Source organism: Lygodium microphyllum, chromosome 10 (genome assembly GCF_053477565.2).
Source record: "Lygodium microphyllum isolate KBCC chromosome 10, Lygodium_microphyllum_v1.1.10, whole genome shotgun sequence".
NCBI classification, from domain to species: domain Eukaryota; kingdom Viridiplantae; phylum Streptophyta; class Polypodiopsida; order Schizaeales; family Lygodiaceae; genus Lygodium; species Lygodium microphyllum.
In genome coordinates this window covers 151,706,990-151,734,952 of record NC_141144.1, presented here as the reverse complement: position 1 = coordinate 151,734,952, position 27,963 = coordinate 151,706,990, and the positions used below count along the sequence as shown (strand labels likewise).

Here is a 27,963-nt window from a genome sequence, read left to right as displayed (position 1 = left end):
TTGTCCAGTAAATGGAAAGAGGTTCACTCAGAACAGGGACTGCTTTCTTTATACATGGAAGAAATATAAACGAGTTCTTAAAAGAGCATGTGTGATAGTTTCTTACTTGTTTTCACACTTCTCTTGCTATTCTAAAGGCGTTCAGATCTGATGAACTAACATTCAGGTAGTATTTCGTTGACATTTTTCACAGCTAGTTCTTAACAGTGAATAAAACAAAAACTTGATGAGATAAATTGGCAGCTAAACATATGTTTGATTCTAGTTATGGATCAGGGCATTTTTGTAATTGTGTTTGCTTTCCCTACACAAATATGATAGGCACATCCTCTTGAACCTGGAACCAGTCTTGTTGCTTTTGGTGTAGTCCGTTGTCTTAAGAGGTCTTGTGTTCTTCGTTTAGATATCTTGATGCTCAATGAAGTCCGTATGCAAAATTTGGAGCAGCTAGAACAAATGCGACGTGAAACTGAAAGACAACTAGGACAAATCAATATATTGGAGGTGCAGCTAGCAGAAGCTGAGGCAAAGTTGAAACTTGCATCGCAAGAGAAAATAAAACTCAAACTGCTTGAAGAAGAAATAGAGGTTTTAAAGGCCAAGATATCTGAAAACTCTGATGTACAGGCACAGATTTCTCAACAAACTGCACAATATGATAGACTCTCAGAACATGCCAAGAGCCTACAGGTGAAAATGGAACACATGGATGAAGTGGAGGCAAACTTAGAGCAGCTTCGCACAGAAAATCAGGCACTTCAAGATGAGCTGAGGATGCTGCAATCAGAGCTAGCTCATGCTGCAAACCAAAATGCACTAGTTGAGCAGTTACTAACAGACAAGAAGTCTTTGGAAAATCTTGTCTCTGATCTTGAGACCAAGTTAGCTGCAGCAGATACAAGCTTACAGGAGTTGGCAAGGTTGAAAACAGAAAAACAGACCATACTTGAAAAGCTGGGAAAGTTTGAGACAGACATACCAAGTCTAGGCACCATAATGCTGAACACAGTGGAAGACAATGTGTTGCAGATAAAGGCTGGTGACTTGCAGGCTGCTTTGTCAAGAGTTGAAGCTGAGAATAATCTCCTTGAACAGGCTCAGGCAGAGAACAGAGTTCTGCGGGAGCAGATTAAGATGCTTGAGCAGAGGCTTGTTGATTCAGATGCTGAGATTACATCCCAGCTGGAACTTTATCAGGCAGAAGTGGAGTCTTTCAAGGCAAGCCTTGAACAGCTGAAGTTAGAAAAGGATGCCAGCAATGCAGTTGATGATATGCCATGGGAGTTTTGGAGCCAAATACTTCTTTCTATTGATGGTTGGTTGTTGGAAAAGAAGCTCCTTCCTGGTGATGCAACAGCATTACGAGAGATGGCATGGCAAAGAGATCGCAGTATAAAGGAAGTCTTTGTTTCCGTGCGGGGAGCACCAGACGATTCTATTATTTCTGCCTTGTTGCATCTTTTAAAGTCAAATAAAAGGTAGATGTTTGTTGGCAAGTTGTGATAAGATGCTCTTTGGCAAGTGTATAAATTCATTTCACTCCATAAAATAATACTACTAAGGAAGTATTGGCTAAATATGTGTATTGATAACTTTTATTGGCTTGCAGACCAGGAATGCATATTGTACATATTGCTGCAGAGATGGCACCAGTTGCCAAGGTAACTCTATATGATGGTGTTCTGTCTGGAAACGTCTAAATACCATTATACTTTAGACAACCTTTTGGAATCAAAATCTTAGAGCTGCAATCCTGTAACAGCAGTTGTCTTTTCATGGAGCTTTCCAAAAAGAGAATTGGGGGTAGATTTAGATCTTGGTTCCTTTGAAAAAGAGTCATGATCCATTGTTTAATCAAAATAACTAGACATTGAATTCAAAAGCAAGTGATACATGCCTCTTTAGTGGAGTAAAGAAACACAGACACTTTTAGGCATATGCCACAGATAGTAAAACATGGCAATCTTCAGTGAAGTGAACCATTATTTTCTGGGTACTTTCTTGGAAGCCTGAGCTTCCTGCTTTTAATTGTGGTATGCTGTACACACTCCTTGCAGCTCTCCATTGCCTCAGCATTCCCTACTGCTACCTCCCAACTTTGCAAGCCTGCAACTTTCTAACTTCCTCCCCTTGGATTTGCAGCTTACAATCCATTGCTCATTCTGAATCCCAAACACGCACCTGGGGCCTGCTTCCTTACCCCCTCCACCTTTTCCCATTCTCTTCCTTTTTTGTTTCTTTTTTTGCCCTTGCTCTGTTTTTTCCTTTGAAAAAAGGGTCAGGCCTGATGATGGACATGTGGACTATTGTTACTCCTTTATGTGGCCAAGCAAGTCTTTCAAAAGCCCTTCACGTCTCATATGTCCCAAGAAGGGTCATTTGGATCAAAACAGTGGCTGTCAGGTTGTGACTGGTATGATCAGGGAAAGGTCCCATGTGGCCACCAATTCGATTCCTCTATGGTCTGCCATAAAGACAGTCAATGATGGGTGAACATGACACGGTCACTGTGTATGTGTTTGCCGCCATGATGGTCATCTGAGTTAGTTGTCAGAACTCATGTGATCAGCACAGCCCATGTGGGTACTAGACTGGGCATAGGTGGAGAGGAGATGGGACCCCATCATAGGTGGTTTTCAGGACTGATGTGATCTACGCGGCCAACTAATGAAGGTTAATAATATGGTATGTTGGTCAAGTTGAGATACCACCTTCATGGGCTATAAGCAACCCTCCCAAAACCATTATCATCCATTCACCGAGTTAGAGAGGTTACAGCATAACTAGTTGGAGAAGAGTTTTTTCCCCAAGTGAACACACATCGGTGGGTGTGGTACTTTAGTACCTTAGGGATTGTACTTTCATTATCATTCTTGCATAGTGGATGCGACCTTCCATCACTCTCTTTTCTCTTGCTATTCACTTGTTCACTGTGTGTGTGTGTATGTGTGTGCATGCTGCTGAATCCTAACCTAATAGTGGTATCAGAGCCATACCTCTTTTTGGCTGCTGCTGCCACCATCTCAACTGCCATTGAGTCTTGAACTTGGCATCTGCTGCTCCTCATGCATGTGCTGCCCTTTGGATGTCCACTGAACTGATTGCTTCTGCCTGCTCAAGTTCTCTTCCTGATTATGCAATCCTCTGCGTGAAGGCTGACATCTTGAGCAGCCTGTTCGCTGCCTATCTAGCAGTTGTTTTTTGAAAGGCAGGTAGACCAGGGCTGCAGACATGCAAGTCTGAAAGCCAGCTCACACAGCCGTTCGTCAGCTAGATGCACTTGCCACCTGTTCATTAGTCAAAAACACCTTCCCTATCCTGTTAGTTGCAGCCTGCTTGACATTGCCTACTGGATGCAAGGCTTGAGGGTACTCTTCTAGTTGTAACCTGTCATGGTCTCTAACTTGAGGATTCTGGACAGTGGGCTGTTAGTCAATCTCATCTTGGCAAGCTGTGGACCTTTCTATGAGAGCCTTACCCATGTCCTACTGAATTAGTAGCAGGCTGTAAAGGAAATAGGATCTTGGTGGTGCGATCTGTGCTGTAGTGAAGATCCACCTCTAGGATGGTCTCCACTTCCCACCTAGCTGCAGTTCCACTCTTGGAAGCCCTCTTGGAGAAGGACTTCTCATGTCTGTCCAATTGGGGTGAGCCCTCGGACCACAAGCTTGCCCAACAAGGCTAGGCTCTGATACTTTGATCAATGATCCCTAGTCTCCCCTCAGAGCGATGATACATGATAGTCTCCCGAGCCACTTTGGCATGGGAATCCCTAGACCCATCTGCACTAGGCCACACATGTTGAGGAAAAGCACTAGTAGGAAGCAACGCACTAGGTTGCCACATCAAAGGTACCTGGTTAACCACTAGGGCTTTGCCTGCAAGGGAGAGATGGACCATGCTCCAATAGGTCCAACTCAGTGACAAAATCTAGTACAAGGATGAACTATTGGGCTTGAGTATCAATCTAACAGGTGCCTCAACTCCATGTGCGGTTTGTTGAGGAAATGGAGTGTGGTTTTGCTTCTCTACTTGATAAGTTGGACAGACATCCTTGGCTAATTTTAGACGTGGAAGGCCCTCAACCATTTGATGGCATGACAGCTCATAGAGCAAGTCATACCCAAGGTGTCCAAAGCGATAGTACCAAAGGCGCATATTGTTCGTAGGCTCCCGTGTGGGGATCATATGATGGTGGCTCCACTATCCATGATCGAAACGAGAGAAAATGTGCTTGGTCGGGTGGAGTGGGCCTCTACGATTGCCCTGTCTGGAGCTAATTCGTGAATGTGGACTAAGGTTGAAGTTCTGATGTCTCCATGGAAACAAGATGAGCCTCATGTCCAGCAAACTAGTCAGACATGCCCTCTAGAGTTAAGAACAATACTTGCTATGATGGTTGACTAGTGGCAGTGTGAGTCTAGTCTCACCATTGTCCTTGAGTTTGGTTGCTACCACCTTGCCTCCCTTGCTGGGGTTGCTCGATCGAGGGGCGGGCTTCTTAGTCTTCTATTTTTGATCGAGGGGTGGGATTCTTTGTCTTCTATTTTTGTTGCATGCCTTTTTTTAAAAATCGACACTTGTTGTCAACATGGCCAGCCCTCTGACAATGTTGGCAATATTGGTTTTTCTTTGGTACATTTTGTCACCCAGATTTTAAGGATGACTGGGAGTTTCCTTCTATGTCAATGGGCTGTGAGATCATTTGCTGCTCAAAATGGACTATGTGTCTAAGTGTAAGGAGGATAGGAAGGATAAGGAGGGGGATAGGGTAGGTAGGTAGAAAAATTCACAGAGGGATCCATAGGTCTTTGATGGTCTACCCATTAAGAATACCAATAGTACCACCTTTCTATTAAATTGTAACAAAATTTCACATACTTTGTCAATATTAAGGGAGATTCTTTTTTCAACTCACTTTAGGCTCTACCAAGAGCTTAGATACTAAATGTGGGTAAGCTTGAAGCTACATTTAAAATCCCTTTTGAGTTGATGCATTTGTAGCTTAGCACCTCCTCAATGACAATGTATCTTGTTATCTCTCAAGATTCCTCATGTTTCTCTCGTTTCCTCTTAAGCACTCACACCTACTTTGTGTCTTAGCCTCCTTGGGGAGTTCAATCATAAATATATGTATGCATCATGTGAATTCAACATAAGGGATTTTAAAAATACCATTTTTACACATTTTTTACATATAGAAGAGTCCCATGTAAAGGGGTTACTTATAAATTGAATAGAAAAGGGTGGAGCAAGCATGGGGACTTTTAAACTTTGCAAATTGTTGGTTGAGACACAATAGCATAACCAGATAGCCCACTAGGAATTGCCATGGAGGCAAATTGTGGTATTAATTGGTCGACGCTTGGATAAGTAGGGGTAGGGACTCCATGCCGAGAGGCCCCCAAAGGTGTGTAAGGTGGAGGTTGAGCCTCCCCCAAAGATAATAGGTGGTGTTTGAAATGGAAATGTGAACGGTATCAATGGTAAAGGTGATGCAACGCAAGAAGTGGGTGGGATGGGCGTATTTTGAAATTGTAGTATGAATGATGATGAAGATGGATTAAATTGATTCTGGTTAAAAGATGGAGTTTGTAATGATGATGATGATGCAAAATGCATAGAAGAAGAAACACCATACTCATTTGACTTTGAGAAGCAAAATTCAAATAAGGAATAGAAGAAAAAGGTTACCAATCTTTTTCTTATAGTCACCCCTTTTTGTATTAACATACATGAATGGATCTTTAATGGGACTTTTACTTTGATCAACATATGGCACTCTTGCTTTATCTTGGTCTTTACCATAATGCTGCAAAGGTGGTGAAGTAAAAGAAGAAGAAATAACAAAAGTAGAAACTTGTGTACCTTACGTGGGAGTAGTAGGGATAGTCTAAAAGTAAGGGACATACTTTGGATCTCCTTCTCTAAGGAGGCCCATTCTTGATGGAATTCTTGATGGCCCTGCAATATCTTCAGATTTATGTGCAACGTTTGATGAGAAAGAATCAATTATACCTTCTTTGAGCAGGTTTTGTCAAAAGGCTTGTCTTCTAAGCTCTTTAGACTTCTTGGCTGTGTGAGCCATGATTAGCTACAGCTCCTCATCTATGATAGGATAATGACACATGTCTCCAACGTAGTTAGAAGGATCTTTTGCTATGTTAGAACCTTGCGGAGTTGGCAATGGATGCCACTCTTGCTCAGTTCTTGGCATAGGCTCCTTTGGGAATTGAGTGGATTTGGAAGTATTCGAAGTCATCTTTCCTTCTGTAGTTCTTGCTTTTGAGAAGAGCTTTCTGATCAAGAGCCTAGGTTTCTTTAGTGAGTACCTTGCTCTGATACCATGTAAATAAATGCTCTACCACATAGAAGAACACTACACAATCATACAATAAACAGCAGTAAATGCTGTAGTAGGATGCCAGGATTAGTGTCAGATGGGTAGTAGATTGGTTAGAAATTGCAAATGCAGCAGCGTGATGATGACATGGCAATTGTCAATGGTCCCAATCAGCAAAACGCAATACAATGAGGAAAAAACTATGCTAGCTGGCAATAGAGTGATCAAAACGCAAGGTTTTGGATGGTTGCCAACTATAGGTGACAACAACAGGAGGCAAAATGCGAACTTTTGGATGTTGAGCAGCAATCGCCTTGATGGCTTGGAGTGGAAAGAGGGCTGCAAACAGTTAAAACTTGCGATTGAAGGCTTGAAAGTAGGTGCGCGATGGTAGAAGCAATGATGGACAGCTTTGGCCAAGATATCCTCTGAAATGGGGTGTGGACAACAAAGCTCTAGCACTTGCAGGTTGCAAAAACAAGATTGAGGTTGGATGGAGGGCAGTTTGCCTATTTATAGAAAGTTTGGATCCTTCCATTAGGGTTTGTGCTTATGAGACACAAACACTCTCTAGGAACACATTTTTTTAAAATAAAGAGGTTTAATTTATTATTTAAATGTGTTTTGGGGCTGTTTTAAAGAAGCTAATGTGTTTTTAGCTCAACAGAAGGTGAACTGTGTGAACCCTAGCTTTTGGGGCTGTTTTAAAGAAGCTAATGTGTTTCTAGCTCCTTGAACCACTACAAAGGCCTTCAAAAGCTAGGCTAAAAGGTGCACCTCAAAGGTGTGGTAGTATCGGGAAGCTTGGGTGAATGGCCACTTGATCACATCCATTGATAGTATCCATTGTGGCAATGCATAGAGGACAATACTAAGGTGTGGGATTTCAGACTTTTGCCTTGAGTTAATGTCCATCTTGCACCTTGGCCATTGTGCCAGCCATAACTCTAGCCCAGTCTTGCCAAGCCACTTAGAGACATGCTCAGACACTTAGTGCCTTAGGACCTCCTCCACATATATCTTTGTCCAATTGCCAAAGTGGGAAGTCTAGAGACAGAAGGTGTAGTTCGTCCCATCCAATGGAGCTAGGAAACGTGCCTTGCCACCCTACGACTTGTGGATAATGAAGATTTCCACCTTCAAAGGAAGTGCACACTTTGGTTGATCCGCAACTCTCATGTAGGTCCAAGGGCCATTGCAAAAAAAAACTTGTGGGAGAAGTTGAGCATGATGGGAGAAATTGCAGTGTGCTGGGGTAGAGGAGTTGGAGGTGTTGCTGGGGGGGAAGGTACTAGCTGTGAGGCTTGTCACTCTCATTGGGAAGAGTTTGAGGTGGGGAGGAGGAGCAGGTAGGGGGTAGGTAGATGTGTGGAAGTCAAGGGAGGAGTGGAGTGTTGAGAAGAAGCTTGTGGTTGGGGGGTGGGTGGTGTGCTAACTTGGGGGGAGGGAGGAGGGGAGGAGTGGGAGAGGAGGGCAGTGTATTGAGTCGGGGGGTGGGTTTTTTTTTGGGGGGGGACTGTTTTTGAAGGAGGGGTGGGGTGGGTTGCGCTGGGTGTTGGGGGGCGGTGTTGGGGTGTTACGGCTGTGGAAGGGGGGGAGGGGAGCCTTCTTTGGCGGGGGGCACTAGTTTGACTACCTGCCCCCTTGATTGAGGGTCTTGTGGCTACGTGCCTTGTGAGGCGCTGCCTGCCTCTTGCTCCTGTGCTACTGGACTCATAACACCATCATCTTCTGCATGCGTGGCTGCTTGTTTCATAGCTTTGGTCCTGAAGTGTGTGCTCTTGGAGGCGTGTTGCCCAAAGCCATGGGAGGGAAGGCACTAACCAGGCTGCCTAGTCACAATGATCAGCTATCTGAAGGTTTGCCTTCATACCTCAATCTCCAAAAACTTAGGGATTTTCTTGTCTTCCATTTCTACCCATGCTTTCTAGAACCTTGTGCACATCACTGCATCAACGAATGAGGGAGAGACGATGGTGCCAAAGCGGCACCAAAAATCCTCTACCAACTGATGGTACTCTTTTGCTAGTCTGGGGAAGAGAACGGTGACTAGGTTTTGAGGGAATTTGTTATGAAGCCCGAAGCTCCCGATTATGAAGAAACTATTTTTTTTTTTGCAAATAAAATGTGGCTAATTATATTACTCCAGAAAAAAACCTGAATACAAAGAAGTGCTCATGCTCAACAGACCAAGCTGAAGCTGGTGAGAGTCACAGATACATCATATATACAAGCCTCTCAAGGCGGTCTGGGGGGGATAGGGGCAAGAAGCCAGGGGGGGGGGGGGGTGTATCGCCATCTGGGGCTGCTTGCTTGCATCACGAAGAACAGGTCCTGGCCACCCCAAGTGCGCATGAAATGACCACAGAGCTTTTGACGAGCCTTGGACTCGCCCTGCACCTGATCCCATCGGCCTCGAAGGGAGTGGATGATGGAGGTCCAGAGCTCCGCTAGGGTCGCCTGTATTGAAGGTCTCTCTCCGCCGAAAGCTACCTGACACTGTGCCTTCCAGATATGCCAACTAGTGAGACTCCCTATGATTTCCCATACCTCAGAGCGGTCTGCTGTGGGCTCTAGTACCTGGCGGATGAGTAGAGCCTCTAAACCCACCACTGCGTACGACCTTGCCTCGATCATGAATATCGTGTCCTGCATCTCGGCCTCATACAGAAGGTGGCGGCCCTGGCTGATCGCCTGCCAACAGAAAGTACTCCAAGAGATACAACCAAGGCTGGGTGCTATTCGGCGCAAGATGTGGCATACTCCTCTCCACACGAGCTGTGCAGCCTCACACGACCAAAGGCAATGCTTTGGGGTTTCCATCGACTGCTGTGTGCAGCACTTACAAACTCCCTTTTTCTGCATCTGGGCAAGCCACCTTCCCACCGCCAAGCCTCCATGTGCCACCAGCCACAAAAAATACGATACCCTCCTCGGCCTCCAGCTGTCCCATAGGCTGCACCAGAAGGCCCGTTGGAATGGCTCCATGATGCTGTGCTCCGCCCAGTGCCTGCTACGTGACAGCACCCAATCCATGTCCTCCTGCATCAGTACGTGTCTGCCAATCCTGGCGGTGTACTCTAGGAACCTCAGTGCCTTCTTGGCGACCACAGTGGCCGGCCAAAGCCACTCTCCCGGATCCCACTCCAGCTCATCAAGTGGCCTTCCTTCCCAGATCCAGAGGTGCCACTCCTTGAGCTCCTGCCAAAAGACCAAAGGGTTCAGCCGCCATATCTTCCCCTGAAGGCCAACCACCCGGATCCTCTTTCATGAAAGGACAGCTATCCCCTCGTCCTGCTGCCCTCTGTCATCAAGAGCCGGACGGCCCCCCTCCTGCACTGTGAAAAAGATCCTAGGTGGAGCGCCACCCACTCTTCCTGCCACCTGTAAGGGGATGCCTGTTGGTGAAAACCTGGTGGTCCATATCTCCCCGGGCTCTATCGGTTCTCGGATTGGGGGAGCAAGCCACTCCTGAGGTATCGTTGTGTCTATCTCTCTTCTCCTCAGCTCCACTCCTCGCTGACAGCCTGATGCTTGCTTCAGCACCTCCTCGTTCGCCATCCTATACACCTCCTGCCATGTCCTGATCGTACGAGCCGGGCCAGCCTCCCAACCAGCCCACTGGATGTGGGGGCGCTCGCCGATCTGTGCCCCTTTCCGGTCCCTGACTTGGGGGTTCCAAATCATCGGCTGACGGTCTATCTCCTCCTGACAGCCTGGGGGGCTCTGGATAAGGGCCTTGCGGAGGCTCTGCCACATGCGGAGCAAGCTGCGTAGGAAGGTTGATCTTGGGGGGGGGGTGATCTGGGCTGTCGTGAAGATCCATCTCAGGGACGGCCTTCACTCACCGCCAAGCCTCGGTCTACAGTCCTGAAGACCCTCCTGCAATAGGATCTTCCAGGTCTGCCCTCACGGTGTGAGGCCGTGGACAACTAGCTTGCCTAGGAGGGCCATACTCTGATACTCTGGGTCTATGATCCCAAGCCCTCCCTCTGACCGATGTCGTATAATGGTCGCCCATGCCACCTTGGCCCTGGAATCCTTGGAGCCGTTTGACCCGGACCAAAGGAAGTTTCACACTAGGCGGCGAAGTTGTAGTACGCAGGAGGAGGAGCAGCACCAACACGAGGCGATGTACCAGGCTGTCACTAAGAGGACCTGGTTAACAACCAGGGCTTGGCCAGCTAGTGAGAGACGAGCCGTGCTCGAGTAGGTCAGCTTCCTCCGAATAGAATCGAGGACTAGAAGAAACTGTTGGGCGAGAGTGATGTCGAGTCCCACCTGGAACCCTAGGTACCGGACGGTTTGTCCTCTGCTCACCCATCTAAATCCCAGGTGGACGCCCCACTCCGTGCTAGAGTCCGGGTCTGTGAGGAAACCAACCGACTTTCGCCAATTGATTTTTGCTCCCGCTGCAGTGCAAAAGACCTCAAGAGCCAACCTCACTCTCTTCAACATCAATTCGTCGTCCTCTATGTAGGGCGCTGTGTCATCTGCATACTCTGAGTCTAACAGCTCAGTTTCCTCTCTTAGTGGAAGTCGGAGACCGCGTAAACCGCTCACACGTGATCTGAGGAAGTGAGACATCGCCTTTGCAAAGAGAAGGAACAGGTACGGAGCCAGGGGGCAGCCCTGTCGGACTGATCTCTCTAGCCAAAACTCCTCCCCTCGTCTCCCTCCTATGAGAACCCTGCTCGTGGCCGATCTGTAAAGTGCGGAGACCCCGGAAATACAAGCCTGGGGGAAACCCAACCTTACCATGGTGCCCTCTAGGAAATCCCAGTCCACCCTGTCATAGGCTTTCTCAAAATCCAAGAGTAGTACGACCAGTCTCTACCCACTGTGCTGGGCCCACTCTGTCGCCTCAAAGAAGGTGACTACATTGTCTAGGATACTCCTATCCTGGACAAAGTCTGTCTGCGTGTCGTGGATAATGTCCGGAAGCAAGGGGCGTAGTCGCCTACCTATCATCTTTGCCAGTGTCTTATAGGCCACTGACAGTAAGGTGATCGGTCTCCACTGGGAAAGCTCCAACTGGTCTCCCCCTTTGGGGAGAAGACTGATAAGACCTGCCGATAGACTCCGTGGCATCTGTCCTGAGGTGAAGATCTCCTGAAAGTCCAACAGTAGGGGGTCCTTCACCGCTTCCCAGAAGGTAGCGAAGAAAGCCTTAGAGAGGCCATCCTCTCTCGGGCATTTCTGCCCGTCCTGTGTATGGAAAGCCTCCTCTAGTTCCTTCTCTGTGAAGGGGGCTAGGAGGGAGCATCCCATCTCCTTTGTGACGAGGGATGGGATACTATCCTAGACCTGTTGTCTACATCGCTGTGCTCTAGCTGAGGCTGTCTACTGCTGGAAGAGGCGACTATAGTAATCGGTAGCAATCTCCATCACCTCGTCTGGGCTAGAATTGGTCCTCCCATACTGATCTCGGAGGTTGTGTATCTGATCTCCAGAGTTGCGAGGTTGGTGCACCTGAAAAAACTCCCTGCACATCGTGTCCCCCTTCCGTGTCTAAAAAGTTGCTGAGGTGCGGGAAGAGAACTCAGAGCGCCTGTCCTCTAGGCCAGTAATGGCTGCTCGCGCACACACCTTCTGTGCGTGGAGAGTGGGATCCCCTGGTGTCACCTGTAATAATCTCTGCGTGGTTGCAAGATCCCACCGGAGTGCTCTCTCCTCCTCCCAGCTCTGTTGCCTGGCCTATATGGCTGCCTCTTGGCAAATCCTGTTCGACTCAGCTAGGGCCTCTGCAACCTCCTCTGCAATTTGGCCCCTCCTGCCCCACTCTGGTCAAAATCTGCTCTATCTATCTCGTCACCTCCTCCCTCTTGTAGATCGAGTCAGGGATCCGACAAGATCGTGAGTCTAGGGCAGATGCTGGGGGATCTAGTGTCAGGAGAACCGGGCAATGATCAACGTGGTGCCCGCCAGCAGCCCAATCTGGCCTCCCGGAGAGCCACCCCACTCTCCCACATAAAACCTGTCCAACCGCTCAAGCAGGACTCCATCTAGCCGCCTGTACCCCCAAGAGAAGTCCAGCGACCTCTCCCTTCTGTGGAAGGCAGGGTCTCTCCAGGAATCGCATCGCGTGCTCCTACCGCTAGTAGAAACACCTCCCATGCCTCTTACTCCTCCTCGGCCATGCCCGGGTAGTTTCTCCCTCTGCCCTGCTGGTCTTCCAAAGCCTCCACGTTGTTGAAGTCTCCTCCAACAATCCAGGAGTCCACCTCTGGGAGTCCTTCCGCGATCTCCACCCAGAACCTGCTACATGGCCTAACCTCCGTAGGGGCATAGATATTAAGGACTCCAAGGCACGAGTCCCCAATATCCAATCTAATCCATAGCACCCTCCTTGTCACTATCGTCCCGTGGTCTCGAACACAAGCGGTAAGACTCGGACCAATAGAGGTGTATACGCCTCCACTCCTACCGTGGGCACCTATGGCGTGCTTCCAGTAAGTGTGCGAGCTGCCTGGGAGTACCTTCCCTACCTGTTGGGCTTGGGTGGTGGGGGTGAGCTTATGCTCCTGTAGAAGTAAGATGTCGATCCGTCCGACAAGGGTAGACTGTAACTCCTGCCGAACAATCAATTTCCTGGAACCACGTGCCCCATTGTAGTGGAGGCTATTCACATTCCAAGAAATAGCACATTGTACTACTAACTAACTGGCCCTCTTGGCCTAAAGGAATCAAACATGACACTACAACATTGTCTGGCCCTTTTGGCCGAAAAAACAAACATTAAAACTCTTAAAGCAACTAGCCCTCTTGGCCTAAAGAAATCAAGCAAACCAGCTCATATAGATCCTTCCTTGGAAGAAGGCAGATATACAAAAATACGCTCTATTCCAAGGGGAAAAATAGGGCTTTCAGCCCTAGACTAAATGCATCAAGTTGTGGTTCGTAAGTCAAGAAGGGGCAAGGTCCATCTACTAGCACCACCGGATCGAGGGATGGTGGGGTAGATAGAAGTACATTGCGGGTGTTGGGGGGGGGCTAGTGGTCCTGGGAGTGGGGGGCTGTGGGCCAGGGTCAGTGGGAGGGGGGGGGCCTGGGATGTGGGGGGAGGTGGGTGTGGGGGCTGCGGGGACTCAGGAGAGGTATTCTGTGGCGCGGGTGGTGGATGTGGGGGATGTGGTCCTGCCAGGTGGGGGGGGGGGGGTAAGATGTTGGGAATAAAGGGCCATCGTGCCTTTTATATGTGCACGGGTGTGAATGCACCCTTAGCACACTTGTACTTTCATATATATCTATCTAAAAACCTAAAGTGGTACACACTCCAATTGTACCCAAGAACATCTTGCATCTCTCGCTCTCACTCTCTGCTGTTGCTCACGTGTTTTGCTCTTTACCTGACATTTCATCGCCGGACATTGCATCTCTGCAGCGCATCACTCACTTCAAACTGGTATCAGAGCTTCGGCTAAGGTGTTTGCGCTTCTCGCAGTCCATGCAGAGCTTCGGTTAAGGTGTTCGTGCTTCTCACAGTTCACAGGTCACGTTTTTCAGCCAGGCGACATTTCCCAGGTTGCGCGCAGGTCAGTCAGTCATTTTCTGGTCAGCTCGTCACTGTTCTTGGACAGTGTGCAGTCAGGCGTGCAGGTCAGGCGCAGGTCAGAAGTGACGTGTTTTGCACAGGCGCTGGTCACACAGGTCACGCCAGGTCAGTTCGTGACTTTCCAGGCCACGTGCAGTTGGCGGCAGGTCAAAACGCTGGCGGCAGGTCAAAACGCAGCAGTCGTCACGTTACGGGACAGTTTTCGTCAAATTTCTCTTGCAAAATTTTTTAATTTTCAAAGGTTTACTGCAAGCTGCCCCCTTTGCCCACTGACGGGAGTTCGCGCGTGTAAGCACAGTTCTGTGTTTTGGGCAGATTTGAGCCACAAATTTGGGGATTTGTCCGGATTTGACACGAGCAAGACACACAGTGAGATTCTGTCTCAGAAATTGCAGGAATTTGTGACATTTTGCCTCCGAAATTTGGGGCTTTTCATGTACATGTTAAAATTGGGCTGAAATTGACCCAATTTCTTGACATTGATGCACATTGGACCCCGTGCAATTTGGGGCTTTTGCTGTTTGAGCAAAATTTGTGCGCAAATTGGTCATTTTATGTACATGCGGGTTTAATTTCATGCAATTTGGACGCTCGACACTTGAAAAATTTGGGGGTTTTGCTGAAATTGCTTCATTTTGGCAAAATTGGTCTACTCTATGCATGTCAGAGACAGTGCAGATGTATGGTTGATGTTTTGAGCACAAAACCTTGGGGCTTTTGACCGTGCGGGTCAAATTTTATGCCCGTGGGTGCATGTACAGCAGAAATTGCAGCTAAAATTTGGGACTTCTCATGTAATGTGATGTATTTGTCCTTGGAACAGCTGTCATCAGTTGTGGAGTGCTGTAGCACAACATTTGGTGCTTCTGAAAATTGATTTGCAGATCTGAAATTTCTGCTTTTAACTGGTACTTATTGCTGGTTGGTACTTGTTTGTACCTTGGTCACTTGTTTGACAGTTTGGGCCTGCATTTGCTGAATTTGTGGTCATATTTTGGACTGAAAATCATGGCTGGCAGCAGCGATAGCAGCCATCTTATGCACATCAAGAAACTTGAGGGTGCACATAATTTTGCAGTGTGGCAAAAGCAATGCTACAATATCCTGTTGCAGAAGAAGCAGGCTAAGCCGATCAAGGCCAAAGGGGTAAAGCCCGCAGATGTGGAACAAGATGACTGGGATGAGTTGAACGAGCTTGCACGCTCGACCATTGAGCTATTTGTCTCTGATGCTCTGCTGTTTAACATAGAGGGTTTGGACACTGCCTATGCCATTTGGACTAGACTGGAGGAATTGTATGCTTAGAAGAGTGCAGCTAGTAAGGTGTATTGGCTAAAAAAGCTTATGGATTTGCGGATGAAAGAAGGAACTGCTATGTCAAATCATCTGAGTGAATTCAACTCAATTTTCAGCCAGCTGGTTGCTTTGAAGTTTGTCATTGATGACGAGTTTAAAGCTACCTTTCTGCTTTGCACTCTACCAGAGAGTTGGGATACATTCAGGACTGCCTTGAGTAACTCGAATGCTATGCTTATGTATTCTGACGTGGAAAGCTCTTTGCTTATGGATGAGATGAATAGGCAAAATAATGCATCAAGTAAGTCGTCTAGTGCCTTGCATACCAGGGGCAGATCACAGCAGAAGGGAAAATCTGATGGCAAGGGTCGCAGCATGTCTCGCGGCAAGAATGTGGAATGCCACCACTGTGGCAAGAAAGGTCACTTCAAACGTGACTGTTACAAGTGGAAGAAAGAGAAAGGGAAAGGCAAGAAGACAGAGGACAGCAAGGAAGAGAAGAAAGAGAGCTAGCCCAAGAAGAGCAGCGTCAAGATCGAAGAGGTGAATGTAGTCACTCAGGACAGTGACAGTGGGAACGATGTACTCTTCGTGTCTTCATGTTTTGATGCCCATGCATTGGTTGCCGATTCGGCTGATGACATGCATACCTGGATTTTAGATTCGGGTGCCTCCTTTCATGTCACCCCTTACAGAGATTGGTTTTCCGATTATACAGGCGGTCAACATGGTGTTGTCCATCTCGGGGACAACTCAGCATGTGATATTGCAGGTATTGGCAGTGTGCAGCTTCAGTTTCAGCATGGTTCTGTCTTTACTCTTCAGAATGTTCGTCATGTACCTGAGCTCAAGAAGAGCTTAATCAGTACTGGGCAGCTAGATGATGATGGTTATCATACCACATTTGGCGATGGAAAATGGAAGATCAGTACAGGATCTAGAGTCATTGCCAGGGGTTCAAAGAGTGATACTCTGTATCCTCTTCATGTATCTAGTGTGCGTGACCATGTTGTCACAGTAACCGAGCAGCCAAGTGTTTCTTTGTGGCATGGCCGGTTAGGACACATGAGTCAAACAGGAATGAAAGTTCTTTCTCGTTTGGGTTACTTGCCTTGTCTCCGTTATGCTGATTTTGAGCATTGTGATCATTGTGTCTATGGTAAGCATGCGCAGACATCTCATAAGAAATCTCTTTCTTTGAAATCTTCACCTCTAGAGTTAGTACATTCAGATGTATGCAGATGCCAGGATTGTCTTTGGGGGGGAAGAAGTACTTTGTCACCTTTGTCGATGATGCAAAACGGAAGGTATGGGTTTACCCCATTCGTAGCAAGGATGAAGTACTTCACAAGTTTAAAAACTTCTTGGCATTGGTTGAAAATCAGACTGATAAGACACTTAAGTGTCTTCGCTCTGACAATGGTGGGGAATATGTGTCCAAGGCCTTTCAGGCATTTTGTGACAGCAAAGGGATAAAAAGGGAGCTCACTGCCCCTCATAATCCACCCCAGAATGGAGTTGCAGAGCGTATGAACAGGACTATACAGGATAAAGTCCGTACTATGCTGTCTCATGCTGCATTACCCCATGGTTTTTGGGCAGAGGCTGTTATGACAGTCGTTCACTTGATCAATCGGTCACCAAACAGGTCTTTGGGGGGGGGAGTCCCTCAGGAAGCGTGGTCGGGCAAGCCACCTTCTTATGCTCATTTACGAGTGTTTGGCTGCGAGGCTTTTGTGCACATTCGTAAGGAAGACCGCAGCAAACTTGAGCCAAAGTCCTGTAAATGCATATTCCTAGGATATGGTGACGAGGGTGAAATGGGGTATAGATTGTGGGATCCCGTGAAAAGGAAAACAGTGCGCAGCAATGATGTTATCTTCCGGGAAGGTCGCATGCATAAACAGCCCGAAAAGACTGAGGAGGTTCGTAGGGTTGTATTCCGGGAAGAAGTACCTTTTGGACAGTAAAATGTGCCCGCTGTACAGCAGCAAATACCTGCTGTAAATGAACCTGCGAATGCAGAAAATGATGCTGGAAATGATCAGCCAGCCATTGCCCATAATGATGAGCCACTAAATGTGCAGGAACAGCCAGGACAGCAAGCTGTTAATGTTGATTTGCAGGCTGAAATGCCAGGACAGCAAGCTGTAAATGATAATATGCAGGCTGAACAGCCAGCAAACAATGATCATTGGGTTAGGAGATCGTCTAGGGCTACTAGACAGCCCGACAGATTCATTCCTGGTGCAAATAATGTGGCTGATTATATCATGATCACTGACTGTGGTGAGCCGTCATGCTTCAAGGAAGCAATGGACAGACAGGACAGCAAGAAATGGTATAAAGCCATGCTGTCAGAGATGGAATCTCTTGAGAAAAATGGCACTTGGGACTTGGTGCAGTTGCCTAAAGGGCAGAAAACGCTTCCATGCAAATGGGTTTATAAGATGAAGGTCACTTCTGGTTCCTCGCCAAAGTACAAAGCCAGATTGGTTGCTAAGGGGTACAAGCAGAAACATGGAGTTGATTTTGATGAGATCTTCTCTCCTGTAGTCAAAATGACTACATTGAGAACCATTTTGGGCTTGGTTGCAGCTGAAGATATGGAGCTCATACAGATGGATGTAAAGACTGCATTTTTACATGGTGATCTGCATGAAGACATATATATGCAGCAGCCTGAAGGGTTTGTGGCTAAAGGCAAAGAGAAGATGGTATGTAAGCTCAAACGGAGTTTGTATGGGCTGAAGCAAGGACCAAGAGAATGGTATCATAAGTTTGATACATTTATGCAGTCTCAAAGTTTTCAAAGAAGTCAAGTGGATCACTGCTTGTACACCAAGAAGGCCGCAGATGGCAGCCTAATTATCTTGGTTCTGTATGTTGATGACATGCTGATTGTTGGCAGGGATACTCATGCCTTGGATTCGTTGAAGCAAAGTCTTCATGGCAGCTTTGACATGAAGGATCTTGGTGATGCAAATCACATTCTTGGCATGCGAATACTCAGAGATAGGTCCAAAGGATTACTCTTTCTATCTCAACAGGAGTATGTCTCTAAGGTTTTGCAACGTTTCAATATGGAGGGGGGGAAACCAATTGGTGTTCCATTGCCTCCATATGTGAAACTCAGTGCAGAGGACAACCCTACATCTGATGATGAGAAGGTTGAAATGGCCAAGATTCCATATGCTTCAACTGTTGGCAGCTTGATGTATGCTATGGTTGCTACACGTCCTGACATTGCCTTTGCAGTGGGAGTGGTTAGCAGATATATGGCAAACCCTGGCAAAAAGCATTGGAAAGCAGTGAAAGGTATTATGAGATACCTCAAAGGCACAAGTGATTTGTGCATTTGCTTTGGAAAGCAGAAAGCATCTGTCGTTGGCTTTACAGATGCAGACTATGCTGGTCATGCGGACTGTAGAAAGTCCACTTCTGGGTATGTGTTTACCTTCACAGGAGGAGCAGTCTCTTGGATCTCCAGGCTACAGAAGTGTGTTGCATTGTCTACTACAGAGGCAGAGTATGTGGCTGCTACTGAGGCATGCAAGGAGGCTTTATGGCTTTCACGTCTGGTGGGAGATCTTGGCATTACAGAGTTACCCGTTCTTCATTGTGATAGTCAGAGTGCTATCATGCTAGCACGGAATCCCGTCTTTCATGCAAAGACGAAGCACATACAGGTGAAGTATCACTTCATCAGAGATGTACTTGACAGCAAGAGCATTGAGCTTGTCAAAGTGCATACAGATGATAATCCTGCAGATCTTCTCACGAAGGGTCTTCCAGCAGAGCGGTTTGCTCATTGCCGACAGATGATGGGAATTGGATAGATATATGTATTTCAGCTTTGTACATACTTAGACTTAGTTGATTCTTTTCTCCTCTTAAGGCACATTGCCTTTAGGTGGGAGGTTGTTGGGAATAAAGGGCCATCGTGCCTTTTATATGTGCACGGGTGTGAACGCACCCTTAGCACACTTGTACTTTCATATATATCTATCTAAAAACCTAAAGTGGTACACACTCCAATTGTACCCAAGAACATCTTGCATCTCTCGCTCTCACTCTCTGCTGTTGCTCACGTGTTTTGCTCGTTACCTGACATTTCATCGCCGGACATTGCATCTCCGCAGCGCATCACTCACTTCATAAGAGGGGGCTGAGGAGTGCTCTGCCGTCTCTGAACCAGCGCCCCCTCTGCCGTCTCCCTCTCTGTCGTCTTCGAACCCGTGTGAAGCCATCAGTGTCCACCTCTGGGCCTATCGACGGAGCCACCTTGGCTCTGAAACGCATGCAACCTGCTGCCTGATGCCCAAAGTCGTGGCAGTGTAGGCGCTGCCCTGGCTGCCCCGTCACAATGACCTGCTGCCTAAAGAAGTGCCCGCCCGCCTCGATCTCTAGGAACTGTGGGATATTCTTGACCTCTTTCATTGCCACCCGTACCTTTGGGACTCCTGCAGCTGTCACTGCATCCGCGAAGGACGCGGGAAGGATAGTGCCGAAAAGCCTTCCAATGTCTTCCACCAACTGGCGATACTCAATCGCCAGGCCGGGGAAAAGAAGCGTGATCGGGTGCCGAAGAAACCTCTTGTGGAGTGCAAATGCCTCCACAGTGAAGCCCCTGTACCAAGGGACCATGTGTATGACCCCCCTCGTGGGCGCATATGGTGAGTTGGCGAGTAACTTGCGAGCGGTGTTCGCCGAGCTGAGCCGGACCATGAAGATCCCCTGACTCAATAGGACCGCCTCCTTGATCTGCGCTATCCCGATGCGCAGCGTGGAGTATAGCCAGTCCCGAAGCTGGGCCTTGGCTGGGGAATGTCCTACTACTTGACCATAAATCGCTATTTCCATTAGCTCCAGCTCCTTAGCTCGGACGGCTAGGAGCTGTTCCTTAGAGAGGACTACGCGCAAGGTGTTTGATTGGGGGGCACTCGCTGAGTGTGCCGGCGTCTGACCAGGGGTTTCCATTGCGCGTCCCTACTGAGAGGACAAGCAGTCACATCGCGGTGCTACCTGGGGGGGGGGGGGGGGGTTTGCTGCAGATGGAGGGAGCAACTGGAGGGTGGGGGAATCGATGGCGAGGGAGGGGAATCCTGCTGTGTTTGTTCCGGACAGGGCCCAGGTTGCAGATGGGGGAAGCGCGCCGGGGGGGAGGGGGGATGTGTAGCAGAGGCTAGCTTGGGGGGGGGGGGGGGGGGGGGGGACGACGGGCAGGATGGTGGCCAAGGCGGGGCGACGTACAGGGCGGGGCGGCGGCAAGGGTGACGTACAGGATGGGGCGGCAGCCAGGGCGGGGCGATGTACAGGGTGGGGGCGGCGGGCAGGGCAGGGCGGGACGAGACAGGCGACGGGCAGGGCAGGGCGGGATGTCGAATAGGATAGGCAAGGCGGAAGATTGGCAGGGGCGATTATGAAGACACTATACCATGAGACTAGGTAGGTGATGCTCTTCACGGAGATGAGCGAAGAGCTATCAACTAGCTCCTATGTGGCATCCATGGAGGTGCGTTGCACCATGAAGACGCCTTGCCCCATCAATGCCACCTTTGCTACCCATGAGGTGCAAAGTTGTGCTCTGGATGGAGAGCGTCCTATGACCTGTCCAAAGATCACTATTTCCTTCAGTTCCTTTTGTGTAGTGCGAATGGTCAGGAGTTGTGCCTCAGTGAGAAATAACATGCAAGGTGTTTGATTTGGGGGCACTTGTAGAGTTCTTTGCTGTCGGACTAGAGGTTTCCATTGTGAGTCATCACTAAGGTCCTTCGGAGCTTGCTGTTGTTCATTTGGGGTGGAAGCTGTTGTGGAGGGAGAGAGCAGCTAGTAATAAGCCCTTGACAGCTGGAAGGGGGGTGGGGGGGGGAGATGGTGTGGAGCCAGTGGGAAGGATGGGCTAGAACAGAACATGTGGGACAGGTGTCGGGGGGAGGCTCCTGTGGGCAGCACCTGTGAGGGAACAGGTGTGGGCAGCACTTGTGAAGGAATAGGTGGGGGCAGTGCTTGATACAAGCAGGGGAAATGGCTGGAAGTAAAGGCGGTGCAGCACAGGGTATGGTGGATAGGTACAGTGCCCGTGTGCAGCCTGTGGGCATTTGGGGGAAGGCGAAGAACAGAGGCGGAAGGGAAAAAGGTGCCAGTGAATAGCATGTGTGCAGTGGGCAGGGGGCAGAAGTGGCACCTGTGACCAGTGTGAAGGCAGTTGGTTGGGAGCCAGAGAAGCAGTGTGTCAGGAGGTATGGCGGCATATGCAACAGCTTGTCAGTTGTAACCCAAGCTATACGAGTTGCAGAAGCGAAAAACAACTCATCATTGTTATCAAGTATCATAATAATTGTGAATAGCAGAACTTTCAATTTTCATTTCTCTTGTATCAGAGCTAGACACTTCGGTAAATTATAAACTGGTAAGACCTCTCCAGCATCAGGCACAAGCATCATCATTGGATGTAGGCCATTGTCCTGGTTGCAGGGGTGATTCCATGAATGCACAACATTTTATGCTTCTCAAACTTTGGCACATTGAACTGATATGTGCTAGTAATAGGAACTTCATTACTCTAATTGTCTCTCTATATAAAAGGCTTATTGCATTGCTTAGGGCTAGCATCTCTTGGTTCATTGAACCCAAACATGGAGAGTTAATGGCTCAAACCATGGAGGAGAAGGTGAATCGTTTTTGTATGTTGCACCATGTATCCATGGAGAAGTTGCTGAGTAGATACAGGCTTCCCAGACGGCAACAAGAGATAGTGCAATTAGAATTTCAGCATAGTACATGTGGCTTGTTCGATATCCTAAGGGCATGGAGGAGTTGCTGCATATTTTGACTATAAGGTGGTTGCATGATGCCTTGACAACAGCTTCATGCTAAGGAGAGGAAGTCACTAGGAAGGAGTGGGAGTTCTCAAGGAGATACAGCTGTATCTAGCAACTATATGTGGCTAATGTAGGTGTTTCAATGTATAGTAAAAAGTCTACAATGCGTGGTTTCATGGGTGATATTTCTGAGTGGAGCGCATTGACAAATTGCACTCAATGATTGATTGTGGTGTCATGGAGAAGTTTGAGTAAGAAAGTCAATGGCGGGCTATAGATCCAAATATTGTAGTGGATGAGATGGAGTATTTTGGCAACCTACGAAGTGTTATTTCAGTAGATTATCATATCTTCTCCATGATTATATTTGATGTCAAATGGTTTAAAGTGGTGTTGGGAAGGAGCAGGGGTAACTGTTTCACAAGGAGCTTTTGAGCACTTCCTACATAGGAAAATTAGGATGCACATGTCTAGCTTTTGTTCTCTTATTGTCTCCTTCTGCCTCTTCTTTGTTACAGATCAGAGGTTCGTTCCCTAACTGCACATGACAAATGGGGACTGTATCTTCTCTTCTTCCTTGTTCTGCCTCTTCTTGCTCACAGATAAGAGATTCCCCAGCTGCACACCACAAGCCATCCCATGATCCCAAGCAACCACATCTGAGAGACAGCCATGGTTGCCAACCTGCAAAGTACACATATAGGGCTTTGCTCTCACGCCTCTCCAGTACAAGCTCCAATCTGCATACTAAAGCACCCAAAGATCAGGATATGCAGAATGATATCTTCTGCTTGCATATGCTTAACACAGTTAGCCTCTGTGTTAGCGCATGACTCTGCAATCAGATAAATGTGTTTACAAAAGAATTTGGTGCCAGATGTAATGTGTTTAACTTGCCACTGGTGATTTGATACATTTTAGCTCTAAGATTTTGTTTTTCTGTGTACTCCTAAAGTTTTCAGAGCTCAATGGGAACTTAAGATCTCTGTTTTTTAATATATTCTTAACTTCTCTACACTTCAATCAGAGCAGGCTGAAATATGATGTTTTATTTTTTGCAATGAAGGTAGGTGGTCTAGGGGATGTTGTAACTGGCTTAGGCAAATCATTTCAAAGGAGGGGGCATCTTGTAGAGGTTATACTTCCGAAGTATGATTGTATGGATTACAGCCAAATGAGCAATCTCAAGGTAGCATCATGACTCTTCTTTATCTTGGTTTCCTGAGCCTGAGAATCAGCATTCTTCACACGTGTGTGTTCCATGGCCACCTTTAGGAGACAATTCAATCATCTGCATGAAACAGGTATTGAACATGGACTTGAACTCCCATTTTGATGGACACACATTCAAAAATAAGGTCTGGGTGGGGACAGTTGAAGGTAAGTCACTGTAGTGCTCTCTTTTTTTCTATTCTATGTTGATCTTTTTCAGAGTGAGTGTTAGCTAAGTATCTTCTCCACTTTTAATTTGATCAGGACTACCTGTTTACTTTATTGAACCACACCATCCTGCAAATTTTTTCTGGAGAGGTCAAGTTTATGGGGAAAATGATGATTTCAGGAGGTTTACGTACTTTAGCCGGGCAGCCCTTGAGTTTATCTTACAATCGAGCAAGAAACCCGACATCATTCACTGCCATGATTGGCACACAGCAGCAGTTGTCTGTATCTTTTCATTTGTTTTAGTTTGTAATTTATTGCCATGTTTGTATGTGGGTGTTGCAATTGTTAATCCTCTATTGGCCTATGCTGATCACTACTTTATATGCAGAAAGTTCCATCTTGCATCTTGATTTTATGCACTGAACACATTGTAATGCATGATACTCTTGCTCTTTTGCTTATGAGATGAATTTCCAAATAATGGAAACCCTATCCACATCCCCAGTGCCAAGTTTCCCATATGGTTTTTTGCTTCAATTTAGAGCTCAGAACTTTTGAGTTGTATGCTAGCAAGCACTTGCATTCACAGGATTGCATCGAGGTAAGTGGATGTCGCTCCTCCCCCTGCTCTGACAGCTTGTTCTTTCAAAACCACACCCATCCACAAACAAACCCAAACCCCAACAGCCAGCGCCGCCGCTGGCCCCCTGCCCAGACCACTCAAAAGAACAAAAAAGAAAAGAACAAGAAAGGGGAAAAAATCCATGTGCATTTCTCTCCCTTCTTCTCCTTGCCCACACACCACCTCACCCCTGCTGCCCCATATCCGCCTCTCTCCCCTCTCTTTGCAGCACGGCTATTTAATACAGCAGCATGGTTGCCTTCTCCTGCCAACCATAATTTCTGTCCTCATCCTTCCCACCTCTTTTGTCTTTTCCATGCTCCCATGACCTCTTTAGCCTCTCTGTTCCTTAGTCTATTCCTTGCCACTCCCCTGATAGCACTCTTCTCCAAGCTTTTGGTAGGGTCTTTCTTGTTGTGGTCCATCTTATGCGTGTGCAATGGAAACCATTGGTGTGATGTGGTGCAACCCACCGTTGCTCCAAATCTTCTACCTTGCGCGTTGTTTTGTCAGAGAAACAACTTTGTTTAGTACAAGCGATGGAGGAGTTGCTTCAGGCAGTTTTCCTCATCAACTCCTTACACATTGCCCATGCTTTGCTATTGGGGAGAGTGATCCTCAGGGTTCAGTTCGCTATGACGAATGTTACTGTTGATAACTCTTAATGGCAATAAGCAATGGAGCTACTTATATTGCTCCTTGGTAGTGTGGCTAACTAGTGGATGTCGCTCCTCCCCCTGCTCTGACAGCGGCCCCTCCCCCGCCAAAGAAAAAAAAAAGGGAACAAGAAAGGGGAAAAAATCCATGTGCATTTCTCTCCCTTCTTCTCCTTGCCCACACACCACCTCACCCCTCCTGCCCCATATCCGCCTCCCTCTTCCAGCCTGTGTTTGACACATATCTGTTGCCCCCAGTGGCTGATGCCAATCATCCACACCTGCGTTTGTTGCTCAGCCTGGTCGTACAGTTTGCCACATTATCATAGCAGCTGCGTTTGCTGCAGCAGTTGTCACCTGGCTGTTCCGGACTGTTTGCCCCATCTTACATTGATACAGTTTTCACAGAGCTGCGTTTGCTGGTGCCAATCATCCTCAAAGGCTGTCTGCTGTATTTTTTTTTTTTGGCAAGTAAAATGTGGCTGATTATATTACTCAAAAAAACTGATTACAATGGAGTGCTCAAGCTCAACAGACTAGTTGGAGCTGATGCAAAGTCACCAATACATCATGTATACAAGCCTCTCAAGGCGGTCTAGGGGGGATGGGGGCAAGAAGCCATTGGGGGGGAGGGGGGGGGAGTGTATCGCCAAACGGGGCTGCCTGCCTGCATCATGAAAAACAGACCGTGGCCGCCCCAAGTGCGCATGAAGTGACATTGGAGCTCTTGACGAGCCTTGGACTCGCCTTGCACCTGATCCCATTGGCCGCAGAGGGAGTGGATGATGGAGGTCCGGAGCTCTGCTAAGGTCACATGTGCTGAAAGTCTCTCTCCGCCGAAAGCCTCCTGACACCGCGCCTTCCAGATATGCTATCCCGTAAGACTCCCTATGATCTCCCATACCTTCGAGCGGTTCGCTGTGGGCTCCAGTACCTGGCGGATGGGTAGAGCCTCCAAACGGACCACTGCGCACGACCCTGTCTCGATAATGAATATTGTGTCTTGCATCCCGGCCTCATACAAAAGGTGAGGGCCCTGGCTGACTGCTTGTCAAAACACAATGATTTGGAGTGTTTGGAGTTGATGGCGACGTGAAGAAGACCTTAAGAATGAAATCACCAACTAGTAAAGGCATCACGATTTGAGATATCCCACAAAGGTAGGATAGTACCACGAACTGAGATATCCCACCAAGGTAGGGGTGTGGTCAACAGTGATAGAGGGTTGAGGTTGAAGTTGTGATTGGGGAATGATGAAGATTGAATGAGAGAGTAAGTGGAGAGTGAAGATGGATGAATATCGATGCTCTACTTATAGGCATATGAGTCATTGATTGCTCTAGGGTGGTGCCCTGACACTAATAAATGAAACAAATAAAGCCTTTTTGGGGTTGCAAATGGAAAGTTGAAACCAAAATAGGAATTAATGGAATACAATGAACTTAATCACTTTGGAATCTCAACATCCGCTTATGCCCAGAAAGGTGCCCTAGGAGGAGTGAGAGAGACATTTTCCACCTGTAATCCAATTATTCCACATAAAAGGACACTTGGAAGGAAGGGGTGTGCTGATGATGCTTAAAACTCAATTTCAGGAGAGAAGCCACTAGCCCGGTGTCTCCATGCTGGTAAGAATGTGAAGGCACAGCCACCAACTCATGAATAAAACATCGAAGGCTCCAACCTAGGTAGAACTTGTAGATCCTAGGTATTAATAGGTGAGAGTGCAGCTTGATGTTGACCATCCCGTCCAAGGGGAGATGAAGAATGAAAGGCTTTTGGACAAGGTATGTGGAGTATATAATAAGTAGCGATCTCTGAAACTGGAGGTAGCAGATCCCCTTTGGAGACGAAGAAATAGGGTCCCTGTATGAAGCCTCCATTTGGCAGGGAGGAAATCTAGAAACCCATGGATCATGGCCTCGGGAGTGTTTGATTACGAAGAAAGGTTTGCTGTTGGTGTTGTAGAAGGTATTTGAGGTTGCAAGGGAATAGAGGCCAGAAAGTGCCTAAAGGTGGCATTCTGAAACCCAAAGAGGATGGGAGGTAGGGTAATCACAGATAATCTCTTAATACCATACTGTAGGTTGTGTATATGGAGCCATACGAGGGAATCCGGGAAATGTGCAACTCATATGGAGCCATGGGAGGGCAACAACCTCTATCTCTTGGTGGAGCGGACTATGGAGCTAGAGGAGTTGAACAACCTTTATCTCTAGACAGAGGAGACTACTGAAAAGGCGGTATCCAATAGCTTTTGGCTCTCGGTCAAGCAAACTATAGAGTTGCAAGCCGTGGAAGCCAATGGACCCAAAAGTAGGTGGGAGAAACGTCTATAGCACATTGCGGAGGTCTCTAGGAAGGCTTATCACCTCATGAGGTCTTAGAGCTCTTTTTGCTTGCAAGGGCTTAGTGCACATCATATGCGTCTTATTGTCTTGAGCATAAAACTCTGATAGCCAATGCAAAACGATCTCTATTGTCCAGAATGGCAAGGTGGTACAAGGAGTGTTGGGAGGTGAACACATACTCTCTAATGGAATAGGGAGCAAAGGTCGATGATGATAGTTGCCAGTGGAGTGACTAGTCTTGCCACAATAGGAGCATCTAGTGGTCCATGCTTCTGTCTTTGGAGAAGCCATAGCACCAATGTGACAAACCTATAAAGGTAGGGTGGGAGGAAGAAGAAGATAAAGGTCCTGGTAGGCCATTGCGCAGTCAGCAAGCACCCTTTGTTTGAAGCCTTGGCCTATCTGGGGTGACCCTTTGGGCTCCCTTGGTAGGATAACCTTGCCTCTATAGTCTTGGTAGGTCACTAGGAAGTCGATGAGCACCCTTTGGGGTGGGACGCCTTGGGGTGAAAATGGGTTTGAGCTATCTTGACAATGCCTTCTTGGTTCTAGTTTTGGGACTAGGAGGGGGTGTTGAGCTAAAAATGTATTATAAACTGATTAACTCTTAATTACAGCTCCAGAACTCAATTGTTACCAAACTTTCATTTAATGATGCACATTTCGAGAGACTATTTGTCTCCATAAGCCAAACCCTATTTTGGAAGCATCCACATTTCTATAAGTAGACACCCTGCCCACCATTCAGCCCCAATCCTAGTTTGGAGATTGCTGGCTCTTGTCTTGCTGTCCACACCCCATTCGTGGAGGACATCTCAGTTTGAGCTGCTGTGTGCTACTCTTCTTCATTTGGTGCCTGCTGTCAAGCCCTCTACACTTGCTGGCGACTGTTCTCAGCTAGCTGCTGATGTGTCATACACACCTGCGTTTACT

At 47.5% G+C, this 27,963-nt stretch overlaps 1 protein-coding gene across 6 annotated transcripts in view; it reads left to right on the top strand.

The window, feature by feature from the left end:
* The window catches only part of SS4 (starch synthase 4), a 141,905-nt gene that overhangs the window by 35,474 nt on the left and 78,468 nt on the right, over positions 1-27,963 (top strand). For all 6 annotated transcript variants that reach the window (XM_087687033.1, XM_087687032.1, XM_087687034.1 and 3 more), the window contains 5 exons: positions 404-1,478; positions 1,610-1,661; positions 23,085-23,207; positions 23,323-23,398; positions 23,495-23,679. In XM_087687033.1, the coding sequence (XP_087543159.1) occupies positions 404-1,478; positions 1,610-1,661; positions 23,085-23,207; positions 23,323-23,398; positions 23,495-23,679 (1,511 nt within the window). The remainder of the gene's footprint in view (positions 1-403; positions 1,479-1,609; positions 1,662-23,084; positions 23,208-23,322; positions 23,399-23,494; positions 23,680-27,963) is intronic.